Below are 18276 nucleotides of genomic sequence, written 5' to 3' on the forward strand. Positions count from 1 at the left end.
TTCAAAACATCCCTGGATGTATCTTGTTACAGGTCTGCTCCAGATCGTCTCACGCTCATCACTGTTTGGACAGGAAGTAGTTGTTGAAATCATCGCAAAAACCCTTTGATTTCAGTTTTCACTGGAGATATTCTTTCAAAACATCCCTGGATGTATCTTGTTCCATGTCTGTCCAGATCGTCTCACACTCATCACTGTTTGGACAGGAAGTAGTGGTTGAACCCATCACAAAACCCTTAAGTACGTCTGGCGGTAGTTTGAACCAGTTCATGGTTGAAATCATCACAAAACCCTTATTTTGAACCACTTCATGGTTGAAATCATCACAAACCCCTTCAATTTCAGTGGTGGTATTTTGAACCAGTTCATGGTTGAAATCCATCACAAAACCCTTCAGCTTCACTGTTGGTAGTTGTTTGAACTGGTTCATGTTTGAAATTATCAAGAAACCCTTCAATTTCACTGGCAGCACAGTGTATTTGGAACTGGTTCGTGGTTGAAATCATCACAAAACCCTTTAGTTTCACTAGCAGTAAATTGGAACCAGCTTGTGGCTGTTATCATCACAAAACCCTCCCAATTTCACAAGCAGCTTTCGGAATCAGTTTGTGGTTGTCATCTTAAAAAAAACAACCACCACCACCAAACCTTAGATTCCACTAGCCATAGCCTGAGCTGGTACTTCCTCACTAAAAAAAAAAAAAAAAATGTCCACAATGATGGAGACGACGACCTCGTGGCGGCACCAGTACCTGGACGCCCTGTCGACGGGCTTGGAGCGGCTCCTCAACAGCGAGAAGTTCTCGGACACGACCATCATGGCCGGGTCGTACACCTTCAAGTGCCACAAGGCCGTCCTGTCGGCCATCTCCCCGTACTTCGAGGCCATGTACTCGTCGGGGATGAAGGAGTGCGTGACGGGTCTGGTGAAGATCGAGGGCATCAATTACGACGTGTTCAGAGACATCCTCTCCTACATTTACACGGGGCTGGACATCGTGAAGGAGACGAACGCCGAGGAGGTGAGACTGTTTGTTGTTGTCTGGAGTGCTATGTCTACTATCACCAGTATGACTGGCGGGATATGAAACCAAAAAAAACTCCAGCATACTATAACAAAATGTCTGCTATCACCAGTATGACTGGCGGGATATGAAACAAAAAAAACTCCAGCATACTATAACAAAATGTCTGCTATCACCAGTATGACTGGCGGGATATGAAACAAAAAAAACTCCAGCATACTATAACAAAATGTCTGCTATCACCAGTATGACTGGTGGGATATGAAACAACAAAAACTCCAGCATACTATAACAAAATGTCTGCTATCACCAGTATGACTGGCGGGATATGAAACCAAAAAACTCCAGCATACTATAACAAAATGTCTACTATCACCAGTATGACTGGCAGGATATGAATAAAAAAAAAAATTCCAGCATACTATAACAAAATGTCTGCTATCACCAGTAGATTATATATGCGTGAAGGGACATGTGTTATTAAACAAAAAATTCAAGCATACTTTAACAGAATGTCTCCTATTTTTTTTTCTTTTCTTTTTTTTATGATTATTTTGTTTTCCACTTGTATGTCTTCATGTGCTCTTGTGTGGGCATAATGCACTGTTAATATATGTGTATTGTTTTTTCAAGTGAGGCGCTTAGACTTAGAGCCCATCTATGAGGAGTTTGCGCCACATAAGTACAATATATATCTTTATCATATGTACGTAAGAGGACATGTATATTCAACAACAAAAATTCCTCCAGGGTTGTCATTTCATGTGGGGTGGCACTTTTTTTTCTTTTTTTTTTTTTTTGTCCCCCCTGTGTCGCCAGGTGTTGAGGGGGGCGGCAGTGCTACAGATGGAGAGTCTCCAGGGGCGCTGCGAGGAGTTCCTGTGTCGCAACCTGGCCCTGGGCAACTGCATCTCTCGCTGGCGCCTGGCCCACTGGCACAGCTGTATGCACCTGCAGGATAAGGTGTGTGGTGTGTAGGTGGGGGTGTGGGGGTGGGGGAGGTTTGGGGTTGGGGTGTGGGTAGGTGGGTTGGGTGTGTGTGTGTGTATGTGTGTGTGTTTACTTCATTGTGTTTTTAACTTCAACTCATTCTGATTCAAGTACAAGCGTTTAATTCATACCATGGTTACTCCCCCTGAGGACCTGGTACGAGTATTCTTGTACCAATGCACTGTTCTTCTTCTGCGTTCACTCGTATGCACGCGAGTGGGCTTTTACGTGTATGACCGTTTTTACCCCGCCATGTAGGCAGCCATACTCTGTTTTCGGGGGTGTGCATGCTGGGTATGTTCTTGTTTCCATAACCCACCGAACGCTGACATTTACAGGATCTTTAACGTGCGTATTTGATCTTCTGCTTGCATATACACACGAAGGGGGTTCAGGCACTAGCAGGTCTGCACATATGTTGACCTGGGAGATCGTAAAAAATCTCCACCCTTTACCCACCAGGCGCCGTCACCGTGATTCGAACCTGGGACCCTCAGATTGACAGTCCAACACTTTAACCACTCGGCTATTACGCCCGTCACACTGTTCGAATTTCCGTTTATTCTTGCTCGGTACGGCTGGCGTTCTAAACTGAGCCATTCACGGAGGACTCTGGAAGCATGAAAAGGAAGTTTTGTTTGACCGATTAAATCGACAATTCTCCGTTTTAGTGAACAACCCTACTTTTTGCTGCAGTGGTCCAGGGGAGGTGTAGCAGGCTTGTAGCTGTGGGGAAGGATGAGTTAAGTGATACAGTGCAATACAGTTGCAATACAGTACAGTACAATGCAATGCAATAAAATATGATACAGTATGATACGACACAATACAGTACAATACAGTACAATACAATACAATACATCTTTATTATATTATCCATTCATCCACAGGCTGGTCACTTACCACACACAATATCTCAGCTCACAGTCAAGTTCAGACTACAGCACACTGAAAACAAACTTTGAACAAAAAGATCAAAAAGCAACACATACAGAGCTAAATACACGAAAGGAAGTAATACATCGGCTTGATTTCACACACACACACGCACACACACACACACACACACACACACACACACACACACGCACACAGAGACAGAGACATGTACATGTATCTGAAAGACAATTTCAGTCATGTTCTTGAAAACAAAATACGAATAGAATATTATCAAATAATGAATTATGAACATGTGTTTCAATGGTTTACGTCCTTCGGTTTCCTCTTTTCTGTAAATTACTTTCAAAAGGCTTCCCAAGTTGTTGACATTTTTTTCTTCTTGATTTTCTCAGACCTCACTTTGAGCAGTCAGTGGCGCGCCTACCTAGTAAGCGAGAGATTCTGATCACTGTCACTCCACATAATTGTATCATTCAGCTCCCATCTTTCTTCTTCTTCTTCTTCTTCTGCGTTTGTGGGCTACAACTCCCACGTTCACTCGTATGCACACGAGTGGAATTTTACGTGTATGACCGTTTTTACCCCGCCATGTAGGCAGCCATACTCCGCTTTCGGGGGTGTGCATGCTGGGTATGTTCCTGTTTCCATAACCCACCGAACGCTGACATGGATTACAGGATCTTTAACCTGCGTATTTGATCTTCTTCTTGCATATACACACGAAGGGGGTTCAGGCACTGGCAGGTCTGCACATATGTTGACCTGGGAAATCGTAAAAATCTCCACCCTTAACCCACCAGGCGCCGTCACCGTGATTCGAACCCGGGACCCTCAGATTGAAAGTCCAGCGCTTTAACCACTTGGCTATTGCGCCCGTCGCTCCCATCTTTCAGTCGTGCTTCCTTGTATTCTGTGTGAGGAGCGTGTTTTGATTGGTCAGGATATGATATTGCTTCAGTTCCAGATTGCTGGAGTTACCAGGTAGGGATAGACCTGGCAGGGTTAAGGAGATGGTACATGGGGAAAAAGTTAAGTTTAAAAAAAAAAAAATATTTATCGCAATATTACTGATTAAGCGCGTTGGGGTTACGCTGCTGGTCAGGCGTTTGCTTGACAGATCTGGTGTTGGTGCGTATGGATTTTGCCCGAACGCAGTGACCGCCTCCTTGTGTAGCTGAACTGAAGTGACGTTGTCATGATGTTTTGACGGGCGCAATAGCCGAGTGGTTAAAGCGTTGGACTGTCAATCTGAGGGTCCCGGGTTCGAATCACGGTGACGGCGCCTGGTGGGTAAAGGGTGGAGATTTTTACGATCTCCCAGGTCAACATATGTGCAAACCTGCTAGTGCCTGAACCCCCTTCGTGTGTATATGCAAGCAGAAGATCAAATACGCACATTAAAGATCCTGTAATCCACGTCAGCGTTCGGTGGGTTATGGAAACAAGAACATACCCAGCATGCACACCCCCGAAAACGGAGTATGGCTGCCTACATGGCGGGGTAAAAACGGTCATACACGTAAAAGCCCACTCGTGTGCATACGAGTGAACGCAGAAGAAGAAGAAGAAGTCATGATGTTTTGTTGTTGTTTCTTTTCTTCAGGCGTGGACTTACATCATGGCGCACTTTGTGGAGCTGTCCAAGACGGAGGACTTCATGGGGCTGGAGGCGGACGAACTGATGAGCATGCTGAAGGACGACAACGTGCAGGCCCCCGATGAGGAGTTCATCACTGACACTGCCGTCAAGTCAGTTTGGATGAAGATAACAGTGATGATAAAGATGATAACAGTGATGATGATGACGATGAATAATGATGACGATGGTGACCCCCCGAAAACAGAGTATGGCTGCCTACATGGCGGGGGTAAAAAACGGTCATACACGTAAAAGCCCACTCGTGTACATAACGAGTGAACGTGGGAGGTGCAGCCCACGAACGAAGGAGAAGAAGAAGATGATGATGACGATGGTGGTGATGGCGGTGATGATGATAAGTAATGATGATGGTGGTGGTGGTGGTGATGATGGTGATGATGGCGATGATGATGATGATGGTAATGATGAAGGTGGTGATGATGATGATATTGTCAGTTTTACCAGCAATCGGTTACGATTGATTGATGATGATGATGATGAAGACGATGGTGATGACGGTAGAGATGATGATGGCGATAATTGCGATATAAGAGATGATGATGGTGGTGATTATGATGGTAATGGTAATGATGATGTTGATATTGTGTTTTTGTTTTTTTTACCAGCAATTGAGTATTCATAAAGAAAAATTACCAAACAGATGTCATCACCCTTTCCTCACATAGGCTTTCCTATTCACACTGTCCTCTTCTCATCACTTGACAACGGGCCTATGGTCCGAAACGTCGTGTCAAAACAAAGAGGATTCAACTACCACCCAAAAGGTTTTTTATAAACTTTAGTTTTTTGTCTTTGAAGAATCCTGCAGTCATTTTTGGTCTTCTTCCCTACTAAACAGAGGATATGCCAAGGATGCTTTTCATACAAATGCAGCATTAATGGATTATTTTGTTAAACCTTTTTTTTTTGTTGAAAATTTTCATTTTTCATGTATTTTGAAAATATTTTCTAAATCAGTTGCATAGTGTGTGTGTGTGTGTGTGTGTGTGTGTGTGCGTGCGTGTGTGCGTCTGTGTCTGTGTGTGTGTGTGTGTGTGTGTGTTGTTTGCTGTCTGTTATGCAGACATTTTTATTATTTTGTTGTTGTTTCTGTCTGGGATTCTTTCTGTTTGTGTGTGTGTGGGGAGGGGGGGGGGTGGTTACTGTGACCACACTTCCTAAGAGTGGAGAATTTTTACGCGCCCTGTATAAACCGGCTTGTTTGATTCATTCATTCCTCTGAAACTAGCTCAGTAGTTAGGAGGGCGCTTGTGTCTTAAACTACTTCTTCTTCTTCTTCTTCTTCTTCTGCGTTTGTGGGCTATATCTCAAGGCCTGACTAAGTGCGTTGGGTTACACTGCTGGTCAGGCATCTGCTTGGCAGATGTGGTGTCGTGTATATGGATGTTTCCGAACACAGTGACGCCTCCTTGAGCTACTGAAACTGAAACTTGTGGGCTGCAACTCCCACATTCACTCATATGTATGCAAGTGGGCTTATGTGTATGGCCGCTTTTAACCGCCGTACTCTGTTTTTTTGGTGGGGGGTGGGGGGGTTAAACTAGTTCAGTGGTCAAGAGGAAGTGGAAATTCGACTGGTTCAAAGAAAAGTTTGAAAGACTTCGAAAGGCCAGCTAGTTGATTGAAAAAGAAAGAAAAGATTGAACGAGTCACCAAAGCCGTGTGTGAAGGACAAAAAGTACTTAACATAATTTGTATTTGTATTTATATTTCTTTTTATTACAACAGATTTCTCTGTGTGAAATTCGGGCTGCTCTGGGGCATGTTGCTACACTACAGCGCCACCCATTTTTTTGTATTTTTTCCTGCTTGCAGTTTTATTTGTTTTTCCTATCGAAGTGGATTTTTCTACAGAATTTTGCCAGGAACAACCCTTTTGTTGCCGTGGGTTCTTTTACGTGTGCTAAATGCATGCTGCACACAGGACCTCGGTTTATCATCTCATCCAAATGACCAGCGTCCAGACCACCACGCAAGGTCTACTGGAGGGGGAGAATATATCGGCGGCTGAGCTGTGATTTGAACCAGCGCGCTCAGATTCTCTCACTTCCTAGGTGGACGTGTTACCTCTTGGCCATCACTCTAATATGTTTGATGAAGCCGACAGTGATTGATAGATTCGTCAAGTTTGTTAAAGTATGGTTCATAAAAAAAAACATTAAAAAAACCAACTGTTCTGCCTTTGAATCACATCCTGTCCGGGAAGTACTTGACAAGTCAACTCTCAAGTTGAGCTGAAGAAGCATGCTGTCATTGGAAGTTCTTCAGTCCTGTGTAGTTTTGCTCGAATTGTCAGATTTTGGATGCACTCTCCGCTCTCTCTCCTCTTCCTTTCCACTGCTGTCTGCTGTCTGTCTCTGTGATTGTATATGTGATTTCAAGAATTACTTGCGTTTGTGTGTGTGTGTGTGTGTGTGTGTGTGTGTGTGAATGTGTTATGACTTTGCAACAATGCATAATGAAAATAGGGGTGTTGGGGAAAGGATAACACACTGAAACTTAAAGCAATGCACATATACACACGCAGTGTATATTTTTGTTCTTTTTAAAATCATAACATTGGGGTTTTTTCCTTCTCAAATTTGATTTTCTTTGTGTTGCTCAGTTAATATTTATTCAAATGGTTGCTAGAATGTCTGTAAAACAAAAAGTTAATCTGACAATAAATGGTTTAAACAAAATGAAACGAATTTTTATTTCACGAGGGTAGTGGAGTAAGCACAGCTGCTTTTTTTTTTTTTTTTACATCCAGCCCTGACTGGTTTCAGTCAGTGTGTGTGTGTGTGTGTGTGTGTGTGTGTGTGTATGCACATATTCATATAAGATCAGATGAAAATATACTTTGTGTGTGTATATGTGCATTGCTCTGAGTTTCAGCGTGTTATCCTGTTCTCAACATCCCTATTTTCTTTATGCATCATTGCAAAGTCATGCAGACAAAAGTCATTATAGAGTATTACAGTACAGAGTATTACAGTACAGAGTATTACAGAAGAGTTGTTTACATAGAGTTGTTTGTTTTCTTCCACCCCTACTTACTCAGCATATGCCATGTGCAAGATGATTCGATTTCTTCTTCTTCTTCTGCGTTCACTCGTATGCACACGAGTGGGCTTTTACGTGTATGACCGTTTTTACCCCGCCATGTAGGCAGCCATACTCCGTTTTCGGGGGTGTGCATGCTGGGTATGTTCTTGTTTCTATAACCCACCGAACGCTGACATGGATTACAGGATCTTTAACGTGAGTATTTGATCTTCTGCTTGCATATACACACGAAGGGGGTTCAGGCACTAGCAGGTCTGCACATATGTTGACCTGGGAGATCGTAAAAATCTCCACCCTTTACCCACCAGGCGCCGTCACCGTGATTCGAACCCGGGACCCTCAGATTGACAGTCCAACGCTTTAACCACTCGGCTATTGCGCCCGTCATTCGATTTCATTTGGTTTGACAACAACAAAGAGTGGTGACACTGTGTGTTTAGACGGTACACAACTTCAAGTCAGCGTGTTTGCTCTGTATTGTCTGTATATTCTGAGTAGCATATTTAGGATTAAAAACGCTATGCCCGTCTTGAGTGAAAGCTAATGTGTGTTTGCACATTTCTTCTGTCACTGCTGCTGTGTGTATATGTATGTCAAATGATTGATATAGGGACAAACCTGGAGCTTCCTGTTTTGAGGACGTGTCTGGATTTGATCCAGTGTACCTATCAATTACCTGTGTGCTAGCTGATTTATTTTTATTTATTTATTTTATTATTATTATTTTTTTGTTTTTTTGTGCGCTTAGAGTTGATTTCATCAAGATTTTGCGCCTTATAAACACCATTATTATTATTAATTTTTTATTATTTTATTTATCTATCATTTTTATATATTAATTTCATTATTTATTTTATTTTAAAATTAATTTTATTCTATTTTATTTATCCCTTTTTTTTCTCAAGGCCTGACTAAGCGCGTTGGGTTACGCTGCTGGTCAGGCATCTGCTTGGCAGATGTGGTGTAGCGTACATGGATTGGACCGAATGCGGAGACGCCTCCTCGAGCTACTGACACTGATACTGATACTAGCTGAATCGGTAGCATGAGCAGCATCAACTTGGAAGTTGTGTCCCTTGTAAATAGTTACCACTCTTAATTGTTGTTTAATCCTTTACTCTCCTACCCTCAGTTTCAGGTTCAGTTTTACTTTCTCAAGGAGGTGTCACTATGTTCGGTCAAATCCATATACGCTACACTACATCTGCTAGGCAGATGCCTGACAGCAGCATAACCCCAACGTGCTTGTCAGGCCTTGAGTGCATGCTTATATATTTGTATATATCTATCAGAGTGGATTTCTTTATACGTGATTAGCAGAGGACAACACTTTTGTTGCCATGGATTCTTTTTCAGTGCGTCAAGTGCGTGCTGCGCATGGGACCTTGGTTTACCGTCTCATCCGAAAGACTAGACGCTCAGTTTGATTTTCCAGTCAAACTTGGAAGAGAGGGCAAGGGCGGGGTTTGAACCCGCACCCTCACAGACTCTCTGTATTTACAGCTGCGTGTCTTTACCACTCTGCCACCTTCCTCCACAAAACTTTGATGTCAGAAGTGGGATTCGAACCCACGCCTGGAGAACCAGACTGCGACCTTAAAGCAGTGCCTTGGACCACCGGCCATCCTGACAGTTTCAGTTTCAGTTTCAGTAGCTCCAGGAGGCGTCACTGCGTTCGGACAAAACCATATACGCTACACCACATCTGCCAAGCAGATGCCTGACCAGCAGTGTAACCCAACGCGCTTAGTCAGGCCTTGAGGAAAAAAAAAAGAAAAAAAAAGGTGAATAAATAAATAAATAAATAAATAAATAATCCTGACAACTAAACCTCATTGTTCATTTTTTTATTTATTTGATTCGCTTTCTAGGTGGGTGGCCTACGATCAGGAGTCGCGCACCAAGCACCTGCCCCTCATCTTCCAGAGCGTGCGCCTGGGTCTGACCCGCCCCCAGTACCTCCTGGACGTTGTGAGGAAGAACGACATGCTCAAGGAGTGCCCCGAGGTCGTGCGCTGCATCGACAAAGCCAAGAACTTCCAGCTCCTCCCCTCGCGGCGCCACGACTTCTCCTCGGAGCTGATGTCGCCGCGGAAGTCCTCGCGCCTGGAGGACGTGCTGGTCGTGTTGTCTGGGGGGGAGACGCCCAAGCCCCCCTACCTCCGCTCCAAGAACGTCTACGCCTACAGCTTCAACTCGCGGCAGTGGTACCACCTGACCCCACTGCCCCACGACCCGGGCATCGAGTTTGCGTCCTGTGTGTACGAGAACGACATTTTCATCACGGGGGGCGGTCTGCTGCAGACGTGTTTCATGAGGTAAATCGTCAGTGTCTTGGGTGTCGCAGTTGAGATCGGGTGTCTTCTTCTGGGTTGTGTTAAATCGTCCATTTGTATTAGCTGTTCTGGTGTTTTGGTTGAAAAACATTCATGATTGTTTCAGAGGAAAACGGTCAGCCAGTAAACGCTCTGGAGCGTGTGCAATGTTTTGGTTTAATCAAACTTCAGGGTAAAAAAATTTTGGCCAGCAGCCTATTTGATTGATCCCATATCAGTTTGTATTCTTTTAGATGATATTTCTTTAAATGTTTTTCGGGGCGTGTTGTTGAGGCTGTCATTGCTGTTGTTGTATGTTAGTATCAGTATCAGTATCAGTAGCTCAAGGAGGCGTCACTGCTTTCGGACAAATCCATATACGCCACACCACATCTGCCAAGCAGATGCCTGACCAGCAGCGTAACCCAACACGCTTAGTCAGGCCTTGAGAAAAAAAAAAAAAGAAAAAAAAGTAAAATAAAATAAAATAAAAAAATTAAAAAAATAGAATAAAATAAGATGTGTTAGGTAAAGTTGGATGGATCTGTTAATAGTTTTCTTCACATATATGTATATATCTATGACTGAATGTGAATGTAACTATGTTTTTATTTCAAATGCCGGGGCTTTAAAACCACAAGAGACATAAAGTGGACATATTTGAAAAAAGAAAATACTTTGATTGAAAATATATCTTGCAGTGTGTGTTCCAGTAATTTTCACCAGCTGCTGATTCCTTGTCAGAGTCTGGGTTTTTTTTGTTGTTTTTTAAAAAATTTTTTACGAAATCAGCCATCAGCGAAATCACTAGAAATACATTGAAATTTTAAACTGCAAAGTACAAGCCTTTCAAGCATGAGCAAAAATTTCTTTTCAGGAACAGGAAATTGTGTGTTGTGTCATTCTGTTGTTGAGAAAAAGATGTGTGATAGATCAGTTTTCAGACATTACGTGATGATGCTGAGTACTTTTCTCTACATTTACTTTTGTTCAGAATTCCATGGAGGTGCTGTGACAGAATCGGTTTATGCGTTGTGCATCTGATCCTGTGATCACCGGTGATGAGGGTTCGAGGCCAGATGACTTCTTCTTCTTCTGCGTTCACTCGTATGCACACGAGTGGGCTTTTACGTGTATGACCGTTTTTACCCCGCCATGTAGGCAGCCATACTCCGTTTTCGGGGGTGTGCATGCTGGGTATGTTCTTGTTTCCATAACCCACCGAACGCTGACATGGATTACAGGATCTTTAACGTGCGTATTTGATCTTCTGCTTGCATATACACACGAAGGGGGTTCAGGCACTTGCAGGTCTGCACATATGTTGACCTGGGAGATCGTGAAAATCTCCACCCTTTACCCACCAGGCGCTGTCACCGTGATTCGAACCCGGGACCCTCAGATTGACAGTCCAACGCTTTAACCACTCGGCTATTGCGCCCGTCGAGGCCAGATGACAGCTTGGTCTTGTGTCCATGGGAAAGGCACTTCACTCCGATTTCCCTCGCTCCACTCTGGTGTAAATGGGTACCTGGCTTCAGCTGGGGGAGGTTTAAAACTGCGGAAGGTGAGGATAGGCCCCCTGCCTTCCTGTGCCGAGCCCTGGACACAGTGGATATGAATTCACCGCCCCAGTGGAGGTTATAATTGTATGGGTCCTCTGACATTTTTGCCTGTATTGGTTGGAAGAGTCACATTGGCAGAGTTGTTTAGGCATTGGACTCCTGGAGCCAGTTGCATTGCTCAGACGGAAGAGCCTGGTATGATCGTAACCCGCTACTAACTGTGTGTAGTATGGAACTGACCAATGGCATAGTTCGGTCGGCGTAGGCATTTAGTCATGTGTGACTGTCAAAAAGTTAGAACCAAGCAATGCAGCTGGCTCATGAACCAGTCTTCTTCAGCGATTGGGGTTCCTGGGCCCCAGATTCGGCCTGGTGTTTGCCCTCGGGGAAAAGCACTTCACTCCAATTTCCCTCATTCCACTCTGGTGTAGATGGATGCCTGATTTCAGCTGGGGGAGGTTTGAAACTGCAGAAGGTGAGGATAGGGTCCCTGCCTTCCTGTGCTGAGGCATATACACAGTGGATATGAATTCACTGACCCAATGGCCATGAAAAGGCTGTGGGATTTTCAACCTTTAACTCTTTCACGGCCATAGGCGACTTCAAGTTGTCTGGACAGTGCACCACCATAGGTGACTTTTGTCGACATCGAAGGGTCATGTTGATGAAACCATTTTTCACATCATAACCAAGCTTGACAGTTGCAGCCAGTTTCCCACCAAAAGTACAATGAATAAACCTTTGCCCCTTGACTGAATCTGAAGTGAACAAGTCCATAGTATTGTTTCGACATGAACCAAAGCCTGTGACCGAGAGCATTGTGTATAAAATGTTTGGTGCTGGGGAGCGTTTTTCACGCAGAAGCTTGGTAGTGAGAGTTAACCAGAATCCCATGGTTGTGCTGTGGTTACCTGACGCTGCATAAACTAACCATGCGTTGTGTTCAGGTACCGAGCCAAGAAGAACAAGTGGACTCAGTGCCGGGCAAAGCTGAAGAAAGGGCGACGCCGCCACGCGATGGCAGCCAGCGGGAACAAGATCTACGCCATCGGGGGGTTCAACTCAGAGCTGGAAGAAGGTGCCCGGGTTCAGAACTCCATTGAGGAGTATGAGCTGGACTCAGGTAAGGAAGTGTGGGTGGGGAGGTAAGGGGGGTGGTGGTGCATGGCTTGGACTCTGGTTTTTGTTGTAGAAGGGTTGGTTGTATAGAAACAGCGTTGTTGTTTTTTTTGTGTAGTGTAGCAGAATCTGTTATGCTTTGTTGTTTCTTTATTGTGCTCCTGGACATCACCTGTGGACAACACAAACATCACCTGTGAATAACACAGACATCACCTGTGAATAACATGGACATCACCTGTGGACAACACAGACATCACCTGTGGATAACACAGACATCACCTGTGGACAACACAGACATCACCTGTGGATAACACAGACATCTGGACAACACAGATATCCCCTGTGGACAACACAGACATCTGGACAACACAGACATCACCTATGGACAACACAGACATCACCTGTGGACAACACAGACATCACCTGCGAATAGCATAGACATCACCTGTGGACGACACAGACATCACCTGTGGACAACACAGACATCACCTGTGGACGACACAGACATCACCTGTGGACGACACAGACATCACCTGTGGACGACACAGACATCACCTGTGGACAACACAGACATCACCAGTGAATAACACAGACATCACCTGTGGATGACACAGACATCACCTGTGGACGACACAGACATCACCTGTGAATAACACAGACATCACCTGTGGACAACACAGACATCACCTGTGGACAACACAGACATCACCTGTGGACGACACAGACATCACCAGTGAATAACATAGACATCACCTGTGGATGACACAGACACAGACATCACCTGTGAATAACATAGACATCACCTGTGGACAGCACACACATCACCTGTATGTTATCAAAATGTTTGCAATGTGCAGCTGTACGTTGTAATTAAAAAATGATTGTACAGTGCAGCTCAGGGATGTTATTAAAATGATTGCATGTGCAGCTATATATTACTGAAAATAGAATGATTGCACAATGCAGTTGTATGCTGTTAGAATGATTGAACAATGCAACTGCACGTTATTAAAATGATCAGACAGTGCAGCTTCATGTTGTAAGTAGAAATGATTGTACAATGCAACTGTATGTTTTATTATAATGATTGCACAGTGCAGGTGCATGTTATCAGAATGATCACACAGTACAACTTCATGTTGTAAATACATTTGATTGTACCATGCAACTGTATGTTTCATTATAATGATTGCAACGATGCAGCTGTATGTTATTAGAATGATTGAACACTGCAGTTTCGTGTTGTAAATAGAAATGATTGTACCATGCAACTGTATGTTTTATTATATAATGATTGCGTAATGCAGTCATATGTTGTTATTACAATGATTGTACAATGCAGCTGTCTGTTATCAAAATGATTGTACAGTGCAGTTGTCTGTTATCAAAATGATTGTACAATGCAGCAGTATGTTGTGATTAAAATGATTGTACAATGCAGTTGTCTGTTGTTATTGAAACGATTTCATAATGCAGCAGTATGTTGTGATTAAAATGATTGTACAATGCAACAGTCTGTTATCAAAATGATTGTACAATTCAGCTGTATGTTGTTATGAAATGATTGCACAGTGCAGATGCATTTTGTGATTTAGATAATTGCATAATACAACTGCAAGTTGGTATTAACTGATATGCCACCCACGTTTCTGTGGGGAAAAACCCTCCCCAGCACCAATTATTTTTAGACTCAGCACCCAGTCATGTAATTCAGTTTGTATCAAAACCACAAAATGGACTTGTTTATATTACACTCAGTCGGGGTGTGGGGTGTGGGGTGGTAGGGTTGTCAATCTCCTGTTGAACAGGAAAGTTGGCTACAGCTGTAAAGCTCTGTCACAATGTGAACAACGGTCCGTTTCACATGACCGCTTGATGTCGACTAAAGTTGCCTGTGGTGCCGAAAAAGTTAACTCACTCAGTACGGCCAGTCCTCTCTTCTCCTCTACACAGACCCCTCGGATGTCCAGTGGGTGTCTGAGTGACCCAACCTTTAGCTTCCGTCATCAGAATTGTGATATTCTTTGTCAAAATTCACCTCTTCAGTATAAGAGCCTTCCGCTTGCGATATTTCGATGATGGTAATTGGGGTGAAACGCTGTTAACGTCGTCTCTTTCGCCGTTCGTATGGAGAGAGTTAAAATGATTGTTGCACAAGGCAGCTGTATGTTGTTATTAGAATGATTGCAACAATGCAGCAATTCTGCTGTGTTGAGTGCTGTGGGTTATGTTTATTTGTTTCTTTAGTTTTTGCTGACCTGTCAGGGAAGTGGACGGAGGTGGCCCAGTCTACGATGTTGAATGGTATGGGTTATATTATTGAATAAAATTTTTTTTTTTTAATTTGTTATTATTTATTTTTTGCTGCCCTGTCAGGGGAATGGACGGAGGTGGCCCAGCTGGTTCAGCCGGCCAGCTCTGTCTCGGCCACAGCCTTCGGGGACCGCATCTTCATCTACGGCGGGGAGAAGAGCGACCGCACGGACTCGTGCGTGGTGCAGTGCTACGACACCTCGCTGCGCACCGTCACCGTCATCGCCTCACTGCCCGTTAACTGCAAGCTGTCGCGCGCCGTCATGTGCGACAACAACACCTACCTGATTCTGTTCGATGGCAAGGTTAGTCTGGGGACGTTTACTTTTATTGTAGTACATGTATATCTCTTTTACTGCATATTGTTTTTGATACTAAACCTGCCATCTTATACTAAACTTGCCATTTAACAATTTATAATGATTTTATCGAAGCATTTCTTATTCTGAAATCGTGTTTTGTAATGTTCATGTTATTTTACAAAGAGTGTGTGAGTGTTTGTGTGTTTGTGTGTGTTTGTGTGTGTGTTTGTGTGTGTATGTGTGTGTGTGTGTGTGCGTGTGTGTGTGTGCGCGTGTGTGTGTGTGTGTGTGTGTGTTTGTGTGTGTGTGTGTGTGTTTGTGTGTGTGTGTTTGTGTGTGTGTGTGTGTGTTTGTGTGTGTGTGTGTGTGTTTTCCAACCTTTGTCATGTTCTGAGTGGGTCAGACTTGGCTGTTGGCTGAGAGATTGTGTAGGGTGAGTAACGAGCCTGTGGATGCATAATTTGATTTTCCAGTGGATGAATAGAGATGTATTGTATTGTATTGTATTGAATTGTATTGTATTGGGGAAATGAGCGCAGGCAGACTCTTGTTGTGGTGGTGAGGTAGGTACGTACTTGTTGTGAGCCTCGTTTCACAGACCTTCACCTTCTTCCAGTCCTCACCCCCCCTCCCCCCAACCCCCACCCCCTTTCTTTCTTCACTCCCTGACTGACTCTCACTCACTCTTTAGCATAAAAAAAGAGAGAGAAAAAAAGAGAGAGAAATGAAAACCAGCTAACTTCTGTCTTGAAAAAAACAAAAACAAAAAAAAACCAACCCCCCAAAAAACCAACTCAGGACAGAGGGCTGTAGAGAAAAAACTAAAAGATAAAAGCTCAAGCCAAAAACAAGCAACAAAAGCTACCTTCAATCTGTGACTAAGTTTGTCAACACCACAACCCCTCTCCATTCCCCCCCTCCCCACCCCCTCCCCCCCCCCCCCACAAGCCCCCTTCTAGATAAAAAAAGATCATGTGAAAAGTGATGTTAGATTGGGGGGTGGGGGTGGGTGATGTTACATTGTGTAAAAAGTTATTTTGATTACGTGATAAATGATTTTAGATTGTGTAAAAAATGATGATAGTTCATGTAAAAAGTGATGTTAGATTGGGGGTGGGATGGGGGTGGGTGGGGGAGGGAGAGAGGGGGAGATGTCAGGTTGTGTAAAAAAAAAAATTATGAATATTACGTGATAAATGATGATAGATGTGTAAAAAGTGATGACAGTTCATGTAAAAAGTGATAAGTGATGTTAGATTTTGTAAAAAAAAAAAAAAAGAAAGAAAAAAAAAAGATAGATTGTGTTAAAAAAAAAAAAGATGTAGGATCTAGGTGCAGGCTTCGCTCACAATGACATCATATTAAGTTAGACACCTATAAAATCAAAATATTTTTCAAAAGCGTTCATGCACAATCCTTTTTCTTTTTTTTTTTTGTTGGTGCTTATCACTGGTCATCCCACCTGGAAACATGTGCCCTGCTTATTGCCCCCTTGCCATGGTGGTGGCAGTTTTTGGGAGGGCTTGTGTGCCTCGGGGACCCTACCAGCTAGGCCAGATGGAGCTTATGCACCTGGCAGGGCCATCCAAGCCGGACAGGTTGAAGGGTGATGGAGTCTCCCGTCGGACTAGCGGATGAGGAAGCAGGCAGGTTTATCTGTCGGTGTAAGATTGTCGTTCCGACATCAGCCAGGTTGCCTGACCAGCACAGGTGATTTTTTTTTTTTTTTTAGTGAAGAGGAGTTCTGCAGTCCATTCCCCACTCTCCCGCCTACCGACGCTAAGAGTCCCACAGGTGCAGATACTGCTATGTGTAGAACGGCCTCAGCAGGTGCAGGTTTTTTCTTCGGAGTTCCGTCTCCTAGAAGGACTTCCAGCCAAGGATAAGAGCTCCCCCTGCCCTTTGGTCATCCTTTTCCGCCTTCACAGCTGTTGGGAAAGGTTTCCTCCTCCGCCTGGTCCAGGTAGAAGGCAGACAAAGCACAATCCACTGGTTCTCCAGATTGGGAGTTGGGCACAGGGCTGACAACCCAGTCCCGTAAAAGAAAAGCTTTGGTGTTGAAACAGCAACAGAAGAAACCGATGCTGTGTGTGTGCGGCGGGGGTTGGTCCTGTAAAGAAAGCTTTGTTTTGAATTGTAAACAGCAACAGAAGAAACCAACGCTGCCTTTGTGTGATGGGAGCTACCGACCCATTATTGATTGATTGATTGGTATGGATACTTCTTAGCGCCTATCATCGGTCGGGAGACCAAGCTCTAAGCACTTTACAAACACGGGGTCATTTGCACAACAGGCTGCCTACCTGGGTAGAGCCAGCTGACGGCTGCCATTGGGCGCTCATCATTCGTTTCCTGTGTCATTCAATCAGATTTCAGGCACGCATACATATACACACACACAAACATGTAACATTTAACATTTTACGTGTATGACCGTTTTGTTTATTTACCCTGCCATGTAGGCAGCCGTACTCCATTTTTGGGGGTGTGCATGCTGGGTATGTTCTTGTTTCCATAACTCACGGAATGCCGACATGGATTACAGGATCTTTAACGTGCGTATTTGATCTTCTTCGTGCGTATACACACGAAGGGGGTTCAGGCACTGGCAGGTCTACACATATGTTGACCTGGGAGATTTGAAAAATCTCCACCCTGTATCCACCAGGCACCACTGAGATTTGAACCCGGGACCCTCAAGATTGAAAGTCCAACGCTTTAATCATTCAGCTATGGTGAGTGGTGGTTCTTTGTTGCTGCCTCACATACCAGAGGGCATAACGAGGCAGTACATAAATAAGTAAGTAAGTAAGTCATAACCCATGTGAAAGTGTGTCATCACAAGTGATTGACAGCGTTGATGTTTTTGACCTTTTGCATTCATTATCAGTTGTTTCGCTTGTTAGATTAATGAATTATCTTTTACAGAGTCCATTAAGCAATTTTCTGTAATTGTATTTAGGTGATTTCACCCCGTGTTCACCCAGTTTCCCCCAGCTCACCATTCAGCACCCCCTCCTCTTTTAAACGATAACA

At 43.8% G+C, this 18276-nt stretch overlaps 1 protein-coding gene across 1 annotated transcript in view; it reads left to right on the forward strand.

Moving 5' to 3' along the window:
- LOC143299631 (kelch-like protein 24) overlaps window positions 1-18276 on the forward strand; it is a 39274-nt gene that overhangs the window by 18847 nt on the left and 2151 nt on the right. Inside the window, exons 2-7 of the mRNA XM_076612928.1 lie at window positions 1-1022; window positions 1845-1988; window positions 4519-4664; window positions 9495-9941; window positions 12451-12626; window positions 15002-15243. The exon at window positions 1-1022 is cut by the window's left edge and continues 589 nt beyond it. Coding sequence (XP_076469043.1) covers window positions 708-1022; window positions 1845-1988; window positions 4519-4664; window positions 9495-9941; window positions 12451-12626; window positions 15002-15243 — 1470 coding nt within the window. The 5' untranslated portion in view covers window positions 1-707. The remainder of the gene's footprint in view (window positions 1023-1844; window positions 1989-4518; window positions 4665-9494; window positions 9942-12450; window positions 12627-15001; window positions 15244-18276) is intronic.

The sequence above is a fragment of the Babylonia areolata genome, chromosome 25 (assembly GCF_041734735.1).
Source record: "Babylonia areolata isolate BAREFJ2019XMU chromosome 25, ASM4173473v1, whole genome shotgun sequence".
Taxonomy (NCBI): Eukaryota; Metazoa; Mollusca; class Gastropoda; order Neogastropoda; family Buccinidae; genus Babylonia; species Babylonia areolata.